At 40.2% G+C, this 18,244-nt stretch overlaps 1 protein-coding gene across 1 annotated transcript in view; it reads right to left on the bottom strand.

The window, feature by feature from the left end:
* Window positions 1-18,244, bottom strand: part of FCHO2 (FCH and mu domain containing endocytic adaptor 2) — a 146,465-nt gene that overhangs the window by 112,733 nt on the left and 15,488 nt on the right. The window contains exon 2 of the mRNA XM_066377004.1: window positions 9,640-9,731. Within this exon, the coding sequence (XP_066233101.1) occupies window positions 9,640-9,731 (92 nt within the window). The remainder of the gene's footprint in view (window positions 1-9,639; window positions 9,732-18,244) is intronic.

Genomic DNA, 18,244 nt, shown 5'->3' with positions numbered 1-18,244 from the left:
TACACACAAAATCCAAAAGAATATAAATTATCAAAGCAAACAATAACTGTTAGGTTACTAAACATAAAACCAATATACTTTAAAATCAAGTAAATTTATATAAGACTTGACTTGGGGTGGTGAACACACAATGCAATATACAGATGATGTACTATAGAACTGTATACCTGAAACCTGTATAATTTTATAAATCAATATCACCTGAATAAATTCAATACAAAAATTTAAGTAAGTAAATAAAGAATTGCTTCCATTTATTTTTTAAAGGAGGGGACTCAGAAAAATAGGCAAGAGATAAACAGGTAACTTCATGAAAGAGAAAATACAAATGGCCAGCAAATATATGAAAAGATGCTCAGCCTTGCCACTCATAGGGAACTATACATTAATACAGGGGTAGTCAACCTTTTTATAACCTACCGCCCACTTTTGTATCTGTTAGTAGTAAAATTTTCTAACCGCCTACCGGTTCCACAGTAATGGTGATTTATAAAGTAGGGAAGTAACTTTGCTTAATAAAATTTATAAAGCAGAGTTATAGCAAGTTGAAGCATATAATAATAATTACTTATCAAGTACTTTATGTCGGATTTTCGCTTAAGTTTGGCAGAATAAATCTTTATAAAATAACTTACTATAGTTAAATCTATCTTTTTATTTATACTTTGGTTGCTCCGTTACCGCCCACCATGAAAGCTGGAATGCCCACTAGTGGGCGGTAGGGACCAGGTTGACTACCACTGCATTAATACCACAATAGATATTACTACTTATCAGAATGACTCAAATTTAAAGACTGCCAATGTCAAGTGTTGATGAAGACACAGAACATCTGAAACTCTGAAACAAGGCTACTGGTAGTATAAACTGGTTCAGTCACCTTGGAAAATTCTTTGGCTTTATCTACTCGAGTTGAGCATACACATACTCTATGACCTGGCAATTCTACTCCAGGGTACATACCTAATATAAATATAAATGTGTACATGTGCACAAAGGCACATGTACAAGAATATTCAAAGCAGTATTACCTGCAATAGCACAAAAACTAGAAACAACACAAATGTCTGTAAAGAGAAGTAAATAAATTTTTATATATTTATATAATTTAATATTAAATAGTATAAACAAATTATACTAAACTCAATGCAAATAAATCTCACAAACAGTGCTGAGTACAGGACTCAGACAAAAAATACCTATATTATGATTAATATACTTAATAAAAGTTCAAAAAATAGGTACAACTTCCTTTGACAGATGGACAAAAAAGAATGCATTATTAACACATACAACACAAATCAATCTCAAAATAATTATACTGAGTGTAAGTACCAGACAACAAAAAACATCTGCATGATTCAAGTTATATTGAAAAGGCAAACCAACAAGTATCTGAAGCATTACGTGTGGTTTAAAAAAAAAGGAAATGAGTGGTTGTTTAGTGATGGTGGAAAGGACAGGAGGGAGGGATTACAAAGATGATGATGAACATGTTCACTGTCTTGATTATGGTGGTCTCATGTGCATGTCAAAATGTATCAAATTATATACTTTAAATAATTACAGTATATTGTATGCCAATTATACCTCAACAAAGCCATTGAAAGGAAGAAAGAAGGAGAGTAAAGGAGAAAGAAGAAAATCTGAATGACTGACTTAGGAAATTATTCAACCTTTTTGGGTCCCCATTTGCTTATCTGTAAAATGGGACTTAGGATTTTCATAGTTAAGTGAGATAATGTATGAAAAATCCTTAGTGCTCAGTATATGTTTTTGTGTCCATCTTTTCTTCGTTTCTTCCTCATTTACTATTTCAAGAGATATGAGTATCTAGTTGTGCCAGGGGCTGGGGCAACAAAGAACATTGTATTCTGTTCCCATTACAGGGGAACATAAAAATAACAAAAATGAATAATTATAAAATTTATAAATATTAAAAAGAGCCATATGATGTTGAAAGAGATTATAATAAGTATTTTTGACCTAGGCAAAGACATTAAGAAAAACATTTCTGAAAAAATGACCACGTTGCTGAGCTCTAAAGGATAAGTGAAAACAGGAATAAGCATGTACAAAACCTAAACTAGAAGAAGCCTATCGATAGTATGGTCAATGTCTCTGGAGAAGAAAGAATAAAGAGTGGCGTTACCTAAAGTCTGAAATGCAGTTTGAGGTCAGACGATGCAGGCCTACCTTAAGAGCAATGGGAAGCCTTTGAAATGGTTTTTTGTTGTTGTTTTTTTAATTTTATTTATTGATTTTAAAGAGAGAGGAGGGGAGAGAACAAGAAGTATCAAGTCGGCCCTGGCCGGTTGGCTCAGCGGTAGAGCGTCGGCCTGGCGTGCGGGGGACCCGGGTTCGATTCCCGGCCAGGGCACATAGGAGAAGCGCCCATTTGCTTCTCCACCCCCCCCCCTCCTTCCTCTCTGTCTCTCTTCCCCTCCCACAGCCAAGGCTCCATTGGAGCAAAGATGGCCCGGGCGCTGGGGATGGCTCCTTGGCCTCTGCCCTAGGCGCTAGAGTGGCTCTGGTCGCGGCAGAGTGACGCCCCGGAGGGGCAGAGCATCGCCCCCTAGTGGGCAGAGCTTCGCCCCTGGTGGGCATGCCAGGTGGATCCCGGTCGGGTGCATGCAGGAGTCTGTCTGACTGTCTCTCCCGTTTCCAGCTTCAAAAAAATACAAAAAAAAAAGTATCAAGTCATAGTTGCTTCACTGTAGTTGTTCATTGATTGCTTATTGTATGTGCCTTGACCGGGGAGCAAGCCCAGGGTTTCAAACCAGCGACCTCAGCATTCCAAGTCAATGCTTTATCCACCGCGCCACCACAGGTCAGGCTGAAATGGTTTTAAAAGAAGTAACAAACTGATCTTTATTTTAAAAAGCAGTCCAATTACAGTGCTGAGAATAAAATGTAGAACAAGAATGAATGTGCATGGATCAGTTAGGAACTATCACTATAGTTCAAGCAATAGTAATAAATCGCCTTAGAATAATATCTTGGATTAGGATAGTGATGTTCAAGACTCATGCTTTCAAAAATCCTTTACTGGACCTCTAGTCAAGATGACAACCTAGGTAAATCCAGTACAAGTCTCACCTTCTCCCACAAGCACATCAAAATTACAAAGAAACTATAGAATGACCATCATTCACAAACAATTGAAATCTGGCTGAATGGAAGTCCTACAACTAGGGAATTAAAGAAGTCACTCTGAGACTGGTAGAAGGGGCAGAGACATTAAATGGCCTGGTCCCACACCCATGTGGGAATTAGGAGGAATATCTATCTCAGATGCAGAGGTTCTCCCTGAGAAGCAAGGGGTCCCAGCCCCACACCAGGCCTCCCAGACCAAGATGCCAGTGCCAGGAGAAGTCCCCATAACTTCTGGCTGTAAAAACCAGCAGAGACTGAGGCTGAGGGAAATGGAGCTACAGGAGTCTCAGGCAATTCCTCTTAAATGGCCAACACACTGAATTACTTGACTCGCTCCCTCTTAGATCCCGCACTGGGGCAGCAACTTGAAAAGCACCAGAGACATATGAGGAGGAATTGATTGTCTGGCATCAAGACAAGAAATGGGAGGCAGCTTTCTTCCAGACAGAAGTGCTTGCAGAGGCCACTGTTCCTTTGATGAGACCCTGCCCCCAAAAGCCAGCAGGCAGATGTCATATCTGAAATTTCACCAAGATTGGTTCACACTGTTGGCTCCATCCTGGTGATTCCCTGAGACACTGACCCATCCAACTTTCAGGTGCACCTTAAGCTGTCTGCAGTAGATTTTTCATACAAATGGACTATCTTGGCTTATGATTCAGATTTTCAAAGACCTATTAAATAAGCAGCATCTGGCCTTGGTGTGTCCCATACTCCTCCACAGTGGCCGCAGACCCAGCACCAGCAGCAGCCAGCCTTGGTTCACAGCTTGGCCTAACAGGGGCATCTCCAAGCACAGCAAAACTAGCAGCTACCTGCAGATTGCTTCCTATCATGCTAAGTGGCCCTAGGCAGATCACAGGCAGTGGCTGACCATGGCCTGCACCTCCCAGTGGCCCCAGAGCCAGCGTACTCACTAGATAGCTTAAGACCATGTCCAAGCATCACCATCCAAACACCTCTACACTCAAGGGGCCAGCTCAGTGGGAACTAGAGTCCCTACTCCAGTCCTGCTCTGTGGGGTGGGCTTCTACACAGCTGATCCTCCATGGTGGTCAGTAGTTGGTGGTTGCAGCCAGTCCTTGCAGCTGACTGGCCTAGAGATAAATCCCTCCCATTGACAGGCCAATAGCAATAAAGACTTAACTATAACAGAAGGGTGTACACAGCACACACAAGGGCACACCTGGAGTGTAGTTTCAGTAAATGGGGAAGTTGTGACACTGGACTGTACAGACCATCTACTACATGAGGCCATCCTATCAAGCCTGGGAGCCCTAGTACTCTACCTAATACATAGAAACAAACACAAGGAGGCTGTCAAAATGAGGAGATAAAGAAACATGCCTCAGGCCATGGCCGGTTGGCTCAGTGGTAGAGCGTTTGCCTGGCGTGGGGAAGTCCTGGGTTCAATTCCTGGTCAGGGCACACAGGAGATGTGACCATTCTGCTTCTCCACCCTTCCCTCTCCCCTTCTCCCACTGTCTCTTTCTCTCTCTCCTCCTCCTGCAGCCATGGCTTAAATCAGTGGTAGTCAACCTGGTCCCTACTGCCCACTAGTGGGAGTTCCAGCTTTCGTGGTGGGTGGTACCGGAGCAACCAAAGTATAAATAAAAAGATAGATTTAACTATACTAAGTTGTTTTATAAAGATTTATCCTGCCAAACTTAGCGAAAATCCGACATAAAGTACTTGGTAAGTAATTATTATTATATGCTTTAATTTGCTGTAACTCTGCTTTATAAATTTTATAAAGTAAAGTTACTTCCCTACTTTATAAATCACCATTACTGTGGAACCAGTGGGCGGTTAGAAAATTTTACTACTAACAGAGATACAAAAGTGGGCTGGAGATATAAAAAGGTTGACTCTCCCTGGCTTAAATGATTCACACAAAGTTAGCCTCAGGCGCTGAGAATGGCGCTCACCTCAGGTACTAAAATAGCCCAATTGCCGAGCAACAGAGCACCGGCCCCAGATGCGCAGAGCATCACCCCATAGGGTGCCTGCCAGTTGGATCCTGGTTGGGGCGCATGCAGGAGTCTGTCTCTCAGCCTCCCAACCTCTCACTTAAAAAAAAAAAGAAAGAAACCTATCCCAAATGAAAAAACAGAACAAAACTTCAAGAAATAAACTAAACAAAATGGAGACAAGCAATCTACTAGATGCAGAGTTCAAAACACTGATTATAAGGATCTCAATGAACTAAGGGAGAAAGTCAACAACATAAAAAAGGAACAATCAAAAATGCAAGATACACTAACTGAAATAAAGAATAATTTACAGGGAATCAACAGTAGAGTAGATGAAGCTAGAATCAAATCAGCTGTTTGGAATATAAGGAAGCAAAAACACCCAATCAGAACAGCAAAATGAAAGAAGAAATGAGGATAGTGTAAGGACCAAGTGTAGCAACATTCATATCATGGGGGTGCCAGAAGGAGAAGAGAGAGAGCAAGACATTGAAAACCTATAGGAGAAACTGAGGGAAAACTTCCCTAACCTGGTGAAGGAAATAGAAATGTCAATATGAGTCCAGGAATCACAGAGAGTCCCAAACAAGATGAACCCAAAGAGGCCCACACCAAGATATATCATAATTAAAATGCAAAAGGTTAAAGACAAAAGAAGAATTTTAAAAGCAGCAAGAGAAAAAAAACAGTTTCCTAAAAAAGAGCTTCCATAACACTGATTCCATGGCAGCTGATTTATCAACAGAAATTTTGTAGTCCAGAAGAGAATGGCAGAAAACATTCAATGTGTTGAAAAGGAAGGACCTACAACTAAGATTACTCAGAAAAGTGATAATATAGAATCAAACGACATATAAAGAGCTTCCCAGACTAAAGAAGCTATAAAAGTTCATCCCTACCAAACCAGTATTATATGAAATATTAAAAAGTCATCTTCAAGAAGCAGCAGCATCAGCCCTGGCCAATTGGCTCAGTGGTAGAGAATCAGCCCAGTGCGTGGAAGTCCCGGGTTTGATTCCCTGCCAGGGCACACAGGAGAAGCACCCATCTGTTTCTCCACCCTTCCCCCTCTCCTTTCTCTCTATCTCTCTCTTCCCCTCCCACAGTCAAGGTTCCACTGGAGCAAAGTTGGCCCAGGCGCTGAGGACAGCTCCATGGCCTCCACCTCAGGTGCTAGAATGGCTCTGGTCACAATGGAGCAACGCCCTAGATGGGCAGAGCATCGCCCCCTTGTGGGTATGACGGGTAGATCCCAGTCAGGCACATGTGAGAGTCTGTCTCTTCTCACTTCAGAAAAATACAAAAAAAAGCATCAGCATCAGAAGAAAAAAGATAAAAAATACAAATTAAATGGCAATAAATACATATCTATCTACTGAGTCTAAAAAAACAAATAAGCAGAACAGAAACAGACTCACAGATACAGAGAACATTTTGACAGTTGCCAAATAAGAGGGAGGTTGAAGGGATAGCTGGTTAAAAAGTAGTCTTGGGGATGTAAAGCACAGCATAGGGCAGTGGTAGTCAACCTGGTCCCTACTGCCCACTAGTGGGAGTTCCAGCTTTCGTGGTGGGTGGTACCGGAGCAACCAAAGTATAAATAAAAAGATAGATTTAACTATAGTAAGTTGTTTTATAAAGATTTATTCTGCCAAACTTAAGCGAAAATCTGACATAAAGTACTTGGTAAGTAATTATTATTATATGCTTTAACCTGCTGTAACTCTGCTTTATAAATTTTATAAAGTAAAGTTACTTCCCTACTTTATAAATCACCATTACTGTGGAACCGGTGGGCAGTTAGAAAATTTTACTACTAACAGATACAAAAGTAGGCAGTAGGTATAAAAAGGTAGACTACCCCTGGCATAGGGGATATAGTAAATAATATTCTAATAACTATGAATGGTATCAGATGGGTGAAAGGTTTATCAGGATTATCACTTAGTGAATTATATAATGTCTAATCTCTGCAGTATACACCTGAAACTAATATGATAATGTATGTCAACTGTAATTAAAAAATAAAGTGATTTAGCCTGACCAGGCAGTGGCGTAGTGGATAGAGCGTCGTACTGGGATGCAGAGGACCCAGGTTCGAGACCTCGAGGTCGCCAGCTTGAGCAAGGAGTTACTCGGTCTGCCGAAGGCCCACGGTCAAGGCACATATGAGAAGACAATTAATGAACAACTAAGGTGTTGCAACAAAAAACTGATGATTGATGCTTCTCATCTCTCTCTGTTCCTGTCTGTCTGTCCCTACCTATCCCTCTCTCTGACTCTGTCTCTGTAAAAAAATAATAATAATAAATAAATAAATAAAGTGATTTAGAAAACAAATATTTACTGAGGGCCTACTAAAGGGAGCAAACACTCTCCAAGTGCAGAAAATAAAGTAATAAGCAAAAACGACACACACACACACACACAAAAAAAATCCGTGTTCCTATGAGGTTTATATTCTAAGATAAACAAGTTAAACATCAGTTATAACAGATGGTTTAAGTTTTATAAAAAAATAAATCAGGAAAGAGAGGTGAGAGTAGGAGTTGTCTCACAGCTCACAGAGTCAAAAAGAGGTTGGATTCTAGGCAAAGAAGAGATGGCGTGGGAGGCCTGGACTTCTTATAGTGACTGATATAAATGGGGCTAAAAGGCATAATGACAACTGCCTTGATGGTCTCAAGGTAGTTAGTAATAGTATTGATGCAAGTGTTGGGGAAGGCAGGCAGGCTAGGGCATGCAGAGATGCAGAGTTCTGGGGCCTCTCTTTTACACCTGCCAATGATGACATAGAAGACAAGAGAGGAACAGCTTTATCCATAATACTTAGAGCTTTTGGACTCCCTCTTAACTCCAATAGAAGTGGAAGCCATAAGAGGATCGGTGTTACATGAAAAGTTTGTTCTCCAATTTCTACCAGTCAGTTAACTCTATGAATGCAGAAGTTGTATCTTTACTACTATATGCCAGAATTCAGACAAGTACCTGGCACACAACAGACACTAGACATATATTGTTGAAAGAATAAATGAATGAAATACTGTATCTAAAGGCAAAATATCCCTATATTATCAAGGTAAAGATTTTAACTGTGTTCATATAAAAATTACCAACTGAAGCCCTGGCCAGTTGGCTCAGTGGTAGAGTATCAGCCCGGCATGTGGAAGTCCTGGGTTCGATTCCAAGTCAGGGCACACAGGAGAAGAGCCCATCTGCTTCTCCACCCTTCCCCCTCTCCTTTCTTTCTATCACTCTCTTCCCCTCCCACAGCAAGGCTCCACTGGAGCAAAGTCAGCCTGGGCGCTGAGAATGGCTCCATGGCCTCTGCCTCAGGCGCTAGAATGGCTCTGGTTGCAACGGAGCAATGCCCTTGATAGGCAGAGCATCGCACCCTAGTGGGCATGCCAGGTGGATACCTGTCGGGCGCATGCAGGAGTTGGTCTCTCTGCCTCTCCTCTTCTCAATTCAGAAAAATACAAAAAATAATAATAATAATAATAAACAAAAAAATTACCAACTGAGGCCAGCCACAAAACAGCTTTTTTTTTTTTTTTGTATTTTTTTCCGAAGCTGGAAACGGGGAGAGACAATCAGACAGACTCCCGCATGCGCCCGACCGGGATCCACCTGGCACGCCCACCAGGGGCGACACTCTGCCCACCAGGGGGCGATGCTCTGCCCCTCCGGGATGTCGCTCTGCCACGACCAGAGCCACTCTAGTGCCTGGGGCAGAGGCCAAGGAGCCATCCCCAGCGCCCGGACCATCTTTGCTCCAATGGAGCCTTGGCTGCAGGAGGGGAAGAGAGAGACAGAGAGGAAAGGGGGGGGGGTGGAGAAGCAAATGGGCGCTTCTCCTATGTGCCCTGGCCAGGAATCGAACCCGGGTCCCCCGCACGCCAGGCCGACACTCTACCGCTGAGCCAAACGGCCAGGGCCAAAACAGCTTTAATCAAATTGAATTATAATGATTTTTAAGTTTCTAAATTAACTATTATAGTCTTAAAAACAATCACATTTTGTAAACTTGCAGAATTTAATAATACATTCTGAGGAATTTTTTTAAACAAAAGTTATAGTAAATTTCATAATTAAACTACAAGTTCAGAAAATTTAGTCTTTTCAAGTTGTTTCAGTATATTTTGTTTACTGACATGTTTATTTAAAGAACCAGTAGTATTTTTCCTTCAAAGTTTCTCAATTTTTCTATTGTATCTCTAGGTTAGCACATTCAATGAAAAATATGTAGATAATACTTTCAAGCACTGGTATGTAAATCAGTTTCACAATGTCACTTGGAGCCACTACCACTATTTAAGCTCTCGGTGTATACAGATCACAGATAACCACTAATATATATATATATATATATATATATATATATATATAATTAGTAACTATAGTATACTTTTAACACATGTACTTGATTGCAACCAAAATTTTCTGAATTATTGATATCTAAAGTTTAACTTGTAATGAATTGTTAATCAACATTAAAAAAAATACATACCTTTCTCTTACAAAATCTGCTAATTCTTTTGTCGATATCTGTCCATGTTTCATATTATGGTAAAGGACATCAAATCCACTATTCTTTTCCCCCTACAATTTAAAAAGATTTTTAGTTTAACAAAAAGAAAAAGAGAGAGGGAGATCAAATGACTTAAGAATAACACTACATTAACTAATATGGAATATGCAATTCTGATGTCCAAGTGAGCTGTCTTTCCTAAATCTAACCACTGTTGTTCATTGTAAGCTTTTAAACTGTATCAAAGGAATACTGTACAGTTTCATAAAGTTTATAATTTATCATAGTGTACAAGCACATACATATGCATACTCTATAATCACTCATAAGTGATTATAAATGAATATTAACATAAGTCTAAAATTTAAAGGAATAATATACAGCATAATTCAGAAAAGATAAACATGGATCTCTAAAATACACTACCAAATATCAATTCAATTCCCTGAGCATGCATTAAGGATTCCAGATTATTTAACTCAGCGATTTTCAACTGGTATGCCACAAGAATTTTTAAAACATGCAGTGCCTATTTAGTCAGGGGCACTGACCTCTTTTCCCTTAGATTGCAAATAAAAAATGACAGTAGCCAACACAAGAATTGCCATTTGGTGTGAATGAGTCAAAGTTATACCTATTTTTTGGTCAAATCAGCATAAACTATCTTTTTAGTGCGCTGCCAAAATTTGGTAATTAGGATCCAAAATCACCGATTTAACTCATAATTCTGGGTTTTTTATAATTTTTTTATTTATTCATTCATTTTTAGAGTAACAGGAGAGAGAGAGAGAGAGAGAGAGAGAGAGAGAGAGAGAGAGAAAGGGGGGAGGAGCAGGAAGCACCAACTCCCATATGTGCCTCGACCAGGCAAGCCCAGGGTTTCGAACCAGCGACCTCAGTGTTCCAGGTCAACGCTTTATCCACTGCACCACCACAGGTCAGGCCTAATTCTGTGCTTTAAAATGACTAAATCTTAACTTCTGAGTTAAGACAGCATATTACTAATCATATAAGCATTGAGTATCAGAAGATACTTTATCATTCATTGCTAATATAAGTCTTTCAGTAAACTTAAGCAATTGGAGAAGTGAGAAAATATTTAAAATTTTAAGAAAAGAGCAGTAACAGTCTACTGGCTAATCCTCAACTAATGAGAAATTACCAACATCAAGCCACTACAAAATCCTACAAAACCTTTCCTGTTATTTAATCCAATAAATGCTAAATTAACTAGCCACAGCAAAGAAAATATTAGAAATATCAATGTTATAGTTGAAAGAAAAGACTATTGATAAACCAAGCTCAACAACTCTCTTTACAGTTAGCAGTTTTATTTTTCTTCAGTGAAAATATAATAATGAAAAACTGAATATACTTACTGGAAATAAAAAACAATACTGTAAACAGTTATGCAATCTGAAACCTAATTTTTACAAAGTTTGCTGAAAACAGGAAACTTAGGAACTTCCAGTTATGTTGAAGCAATCCCTAACAAACTTGTCAGCCAATATACCAAGTAATTAGTTTGCCATACATACAACAAAGTAAGGTGTCATATTCATAAGGAGATAATATAAATAATATACTTAGCATTTTGAACATCCATTTCCATTTTTCAGGAAGAATTTAACATAAAACTACCATCTCTTACCAGATGGTAAAACTAAATATACTACCATCTCAAATACAACCATTTGGCTTCTACAATATTTCATGTTTAAGATAAAAAAAAGATATTATCTCACTTTAGTTTTTACTTTACCTGGGTTTTTCACGCAAATTTATTCCAACCAAAATAAGAATATTTTTTGAGATAACCATTATCATGAATCTACAGAAGGCAAAATTAACATCATGCAGATTAGTAAATAAAATTAGTGACAAATAATGACAGCCTTGAAACCTGTGAGGCTTTCATTCCATTCTTTAAATATATATATGGAAACTACAAATGATTAGGTGATCCACCAATTCCCATCATATGAACTGTGAAAAAAAACGTTGAAATATAAAATCTTAAAATCCAAAGTCTGAGCTCTCATGCCCCAAAGTTCTCACCTAACGCGCCTAATAGTTCTCATTTGTGCATAATTCTAACATGTCCAGGTTACCTGGGTTCCCAATATGTATTATGCATATTTAAAGGGAAACTGGAAAAGAGCTGGGAGTGAAGGGCTATTCAAATCAGCACAAAGACCATTAGAAGAAATAATATTTACCAGGCTTACAAGGAAAGGAACAACAAAAAAAATTTTTTAAAGAAACAAGAACATAGAGACCATCTTGTAAGTGGGGCAACAAGGTCCTGAGAATTGTGTGTCACTGTCTAAGGTGACCAATTTTCCCCCTTTAGGGAGGACAGTCCTGCTTTTCTAAGTTCCATCCTCCCTTGAAAAGTGTCCTCCTACATGTCCTCCTTTTTGATATTTGAAAACTAATCTGTAAATGTCCATATTCGATCGATGCAAAGTCGATCCATGCGTGTGTTGTGACGTACTGTATTTGTTTTGTTTTGTTTTTGTTGTTTTTTACAGAGACAGAGAGAGAGTCAGAGAAAGGGATGGACAGGGACAGACAGACAGGAACAGAGAGATGAGAGGCATCAATCATTAGTTTTTCATTGCACATTGTGACACCTTAGTTGTTCATTGATTGCTTTCTCATATGTGCCTTAACCGCGGGCCTTCAGCAGACCGAATAACCCCTTTTTGGAGCCAGCGACTTTGGGTCCAAGCTGGTGAGCTTTTTGCTCAAACCAGATGAGCCCGTGCTCAAGCTGGCGACCTCAGGGTCTCGAACCAGGGTCCTCGGCATCCCAGTCCAATGCCTCTATCCACTGCAACACCGCCTGGTCAGGCTGTGTTTTTGACATGATGATTCACTAAGGATCAGTACAGTGCGGCGAGCTGCGATTATGAGACACATGCGCTCCACATGGGAGACCTTGAGAGAGCGCACAATATACTAAGTGCGCAAATGGCTTTGTGTACTTCTTACTGAAACACGAACCGGCACATACGACATTGTAGGCTCATGATTATTTCTCTCAGTGAATATTCAATCATAGACAGGTAAGCACAATTCATGTTTTATTAATTCATTACCTATTTAATAATTTCTAAATATGTATAATTTTATTTACAAGTATTTTCCTGAAATTTGAGTTTTAAAGTGGAAATCTAACCTCAAACTATATCTATTAATAATACATTTTTATTAAATAGTTGCCTAGAACAGACTTTTGTTTTGTTTTGTGTGTGTGTATTTTTCTGAAGTTGGAAACAGGGAGGCTGACAGACTCCTGCATGTGCCCGACCAGGATCCACCCGGCATGCCCACCAGGGGGCGATGCTCCGCCCATCCGGGCTCCGCTCTGCTGCAACCAGAGCCATTCTAGCGCCTGAGGCAGAGGCCACCGGGAGCCGGGAGCCGTGCGTCCCCAGCACCCGGGGCGACTTTGCTCCAGTGGAGCCTCGGTGGGAGGTGAAGAGAGAGACAGAGAGGAAGGAGAGGGGGAGGGGTGGAGAAGCAGATGGGCACTTCTCCTGTGTGCCCTGGCCGAGAATCGAACCTGGGATTCCTGCACGCCAGGCCAATGCTCTACCACTGAGCCAACCGGCCAGGGCCAACAGACGTTTTTTAATTAGAAAATAATACACCCAAATAGCACTCCAAATTAGTGGTTTTGTTTGATATTTATTTAGTTTTACTAAGTACTTCTTACAATTATTATTAAAAATTAATAGGCATGTAAGCATAATTACAATATAAAATGTTTTTATTATGCATTTATCATATTGTAGTGCATTACTGTTGCAATGAATAAAATGTTTCTTTTATTTACGATATTGTTTTCTTCAATTTATTTTTGTCCTTTTCATTATAAAAAAGTTGGTCACTTTACTGTTACAGTACTTCAAACATTAAGCAGTCAAGAAAAGGTTAAATTATACTCAGAAGTCTTGGTTCTTATTAAGAAGTCTTAGCCTGATCAGGCAGTGGCGCAGCAACCTGGGATGCTGAGGACCCAGGTTCAAAACCCCAAGGTCACACAGGCTTGAGCACAGGCTCATCTGACTTGAACATGGGCTGACCAGCTTGAGAGCAGGGTGACCAGCTTGAGTGTGAGATCATAAACATGACCCCATGGTCGCTGGCTTAAACCTTAAGGTGGCTGGCTTAAAGCCCAAGGTTGCTGGCTTGAGAAAGGGGTGACTGGTTTGGCTGGAGCCCCACCCCCACCCCGCCAGTCAAGGCACATATGAGAAGCAATCAATGAACCACTAAAGTGTTGCAACTATGAGTTTCTCATCTGTCCTGTCTCTCTTAAAAATAAAAAAATTTAAAAATTCAAAGTCAAGGTTTCTAACAAAGAACCCAGGTTTTACTGTCACCTTATCGAAAATTTACTTATAGCCTTGATGACAGCATGTTCAATATACACATATTTCATATATATGTGGAAAGAAATACAGAAGACAAGAGCACTTGTAGCTCAGGTTTAAACCTATTTGGTTTCAGCGTCTTCACTTGCACAAAATATTGAAAATTCCAGGAAAATAGGAAAGAAGAGACCATTCTTGAAACTGACAATTGTAACTCATAATTCTGCCACCATCTGAGATTACCCTGTGTGTGTGTATTTTTTTTTTTTTTTTTACAGAGACAGAGAGAGTCAGAGAGAGGGATAGACAGGGACAGACAGGCAGGAACGGAGAGAGGAGAAGCATCAATCATTAGTTTTTCGTTGCGCATTGCAACACCTTAGTTGTTCATTGATTGCTTTCTCATATGTGCTTTGACTGCGGGCCTTCAGCAGACCGAGTAACCCCTTGCTTGAGCCAGCGACATTGGGTTGAAGCTGGTGAGCTTTTTGCTCAAACCAGATGAGCCCACGCTCAAGCTGGTGACCTCTGGGTCTTGAACCTGGGTCCTCTGCAACCCAGTCCGACACTTTATCCACTGCGCCACCACCTGGTCAGGCTACTCAGTATATTTTTAACTAAAAGTTCTCCCATGCATGCTCTATACTTTTACAGTAGCCCCTAACATTTTTAGTAGATGGTTCTAATACAAAGAAAGTAAAATAACAAGAAATATTTCTCAATTGCATATTCATTTTGTCATGTTAGACTTTGAAGTTGATATGTTCCTATTATTTTCAACACAAAACATTTTAACATATTTATTTATTTATTTTTTGTGACAGAGACAGAGAGAGGGGCAGATAGGAACAGACAGACAGGAAGGAAGAGAGATGAGAAGCATCAATTCTTTGTTGCAGCACCTTAATTGTTCTTTGATTGTTTTCCTATATGTGCCTTGATGGGGGGAGGGGGCTACAGATGACCAAGTGACCCTTGCTCAAGCCAGTGACCTTGGGCTCAAGCTGATGAGCCAGCGCTCAAGCTGGTGACTTTGGGGTTTCGAACCTGGATCCTCCGCGTCCCAATCCGAGGCTCTACCCACTGCACCACCGCCTGGTCAGGCAACATATTTATTAACTCAAGCCAGCAGAACTTCTTTTTCTTGGCTAACTAAAAATACAGTAATGTACAAATAACATGACAACACACCTTTGTTATCAACTAGAATCATGACTAAAGATATCTTCTGGTCTTCAATATTTTACTAAAACTGTAAATATTCATGCCCTCTGATTCAGAAATTCCACTTTTAGAGCTCTATCACAATAAAACATACATACAAAAAACTGTGGAAGAATATTCACTGCAGTGCTATTCATAATAGTAAAAATTAAGAAAATTCAAAAACATCCACTAGCACTACTGGTTAAATAAATTACAATATATCCTACAATGTTTTTTATAAGACAATGGCAAGAAAAAATATTGCAGATTTTAAGTATTAATTTTAAAAATTTGCCCAGCTATACTGTTAGTGGAAAGAAAGCAAGATATAATTATTAATAATAGCCAAAAAAAAAAAAATAGCCTGACCAGGTGGTGGCGCAGTGGATAGAGCGTCGGACTGGGATGCGGAAGGACCCAGGTTCGAGACCCCGAGGTCGCCGGCTTGAGCACGGGCTCATCTGGTTTGAGCAAAGCTCACCAGCTTGGACCCAAGGTCGCTGGCTCGAGCAAGGGGTTACTCGGTCTGCTGAAGGCCCACGGTCAAGGCACATATGAGAAAGCAATCAATGAACAACTAAGAAGTTGCAATGCGCAACGAAAAACTAATGATTCATGCTTCTCATTTCTCTCCATTCCTGTCTGTCTGTCCCTGTCTATCTCTGACTCTGTAAAAAAAAAAAAAAAAAAAAAATAACCTAATGTTGGGAACAACCTAAATGTTCATCACCTGGCAAATAAACAAAATGAGGTGTTATCCATAAAATGCAATATAATTCAGCAATAAAAAGGAACAAACACTAACACATACTTTATGAACCGTATAAACAATTTTACTAAGTGAAAGAGGTCAGACATATGAGACCACATATTGCATGATTATATGAAATGTCCAGAAAAGTGAAATCTATAGAGAAGAGTGTATCAGTGGCTGCCTAGAACTGAGGGTGGAAAAAAAGCAGTCACTGTATATGAACATGAGGGATATAAATTTTGGGAGAATGAAAAAATTCTAAAACTGATTTGTGGTGATGGTTGCACCACTCCGTAAAGTTACTAAAAACCAGTAAGTTATACACTTAAAAATGGGTACATTTATGGTAGATAAAAATATGCTTCAACAAGAAAAGATAAGAAAAAAGAAAAGAAAGAGAACTTAGGAGAACCCCTTTTTCTTTTTTTTTTCTTTTTTTTTTTTTTTTTTGTATTTTTCTGAAGCCGGAAACGGGGAGAGATAGTCAGACAGACTCCCGCATGCGCCCCACCGGGATCCACCCGGCACGCCCACCATGGGGTGACGCCCTGCCCACCAGGGGGCGACGCCCTGCCCACCAGGGGGCGATGCTCCTCTGCGACCAGAGCCACTCTAGCGCCTGGGGCAGAGGCCAAGGAGCCATCCCCAGCGCTCAGGCCATCTTTGCTCCAATAGAGCCTCGCTGCAGGAGGGGAAGAGAGAGACAGAGAGGAAGGAGAGGGGGAGGGGTGGAGAAGCAGATGGGCGCCTCTCCTGTGTGCCCTGGCCGGGAATCGAACCCGGGACTTCTGCACGCCGGGCCAACGCTCTACCACTGAGCCAACCGGCCAGGGCCGAGAACCCCTTTTTCTCTTGGAGAGCAGTTTTGCTTGGTTTTGTCTTAACAAATTGACTCTTCTACCCTCAATTTCTAAAGTTTGGTATCATCCAAATAAGAACAATATATTTTAAAGTTTTTATTTTGAAATAATTGTAGGTTTATAGGGAATTGCTGAAAAAATGTACAAGGAGGTTCCATAACAAGCAAGGTATTTTTTACTTGCATGATTAAATCTTATTTACTTAGATTAGTCCTCCGTAACAGCTGGATGTGGTTGCTATTTATGTTCAATGGTAACAGATGACTGCAGAATTCATATTGGCCCATCTTCTATGGAAGCCTGATATTGACTTTTCTTTTAGGTAAAAAAAATTAAATTGAATTAAATTAAAAAGGTGCAAAACAGTATACCTAGCAGGATTTTCTTTTCACTGAAAAAAAAAATATGTTTCATATATAAGTAAGTTCACCAAGTCACTGAAAATGTTCAATTTTTTTTCTAGCCTAATATAATCTACAAATAAGACATCCTTGAAATTTCAAATTAAAAAATTTAAATAAATCACCAAACCTATTTTCAAAATCTAAATATTACAGGAGAGGCAATGAGACCTAGATTCTTGCCTCCTTGAGAGAAAGAATTCAATCAGGACACAAAATGGACTAAGTAAAGAAAGAAGTTAATTGGCCATGAAAGAAAAAGTTAGAAAGGGGACCTTGGAGACAGATTTAGGGTGTTGGCCCAGGACCAGGACGAGCTGCCACAGCCTACTTCTCCGATGGTTGCAAGTCTTGCGGGGTTCCACACAGTTTAGGAGAGAGAGGCAAGGAATACACTCCTGGGAGGGAGAAGAGGAGGAGGAGAAAGGGAAAGGTGCAGGAGTGATCCTAGAAGAGAGTGTTAGAACTTCTGTCTTGAAGGATTTTAAGGGTGGGGATTTAAGCAGCAGTCCCAGGAAAGGATCCAAATAGAATATTCATAATCTTTCCAGGTGTGTTCTTTCAGGGTCCTGTTCTCTACTGACTGATCGGCATCAAGGGGTCATTAGTCAATGTAGCTGGTCCTGAGGTCAGCCTTGGCTTTGTCTGGTTTTGCTGCTTTTCTGGGCCTGGAGGTGAAACACATCTGAAGCCTAAATGTTATTTCTAGGGCTTAATGCAGTCTTCTCTGGTGTTCTTGTTTGTTCTTCCTCTAAAGGGGCCTAAAACCACATGACTGTTGATATGCCAAAGGAGGAAAGGTCAAGGGAGAATCCAAATTCCATGACCACCAATATGAAATCAGGGGGTCTAAACTGCACGATCAGCTAAGGAAGGAAAAGTCATGGGGGGGGGGGGGGTCCTTGTTTTCCCAGTTTTGCCCACTGCTAGGCACCTGGGGCTTTTGGCCCTAGTGACTTTCTGTACCTGGCCTACAGT

The sequence above is a fragment of the Saccopteryx leptura genome, chromosome 1, assembly GCF_036850995.1.
Source record: "Saccopteryx leptura isolate mSacLep1 chromosome 1, mSacLep1_pri_phased_curated, whole genome shotgun sequence".
In the NCBI taxonomy this organism is placed as follows: Eukaryota; Metazoa; Chordata; class Mammalia; order Chiroptera; family Emballonuridae; genus Saccopteryx; species Saccopteryx leptura.
The sequence above is the reverse complement of the archived record's forward strand: the minus strand, read 5'-3'. Positions and strand labels throughout refer to the sequence as shown.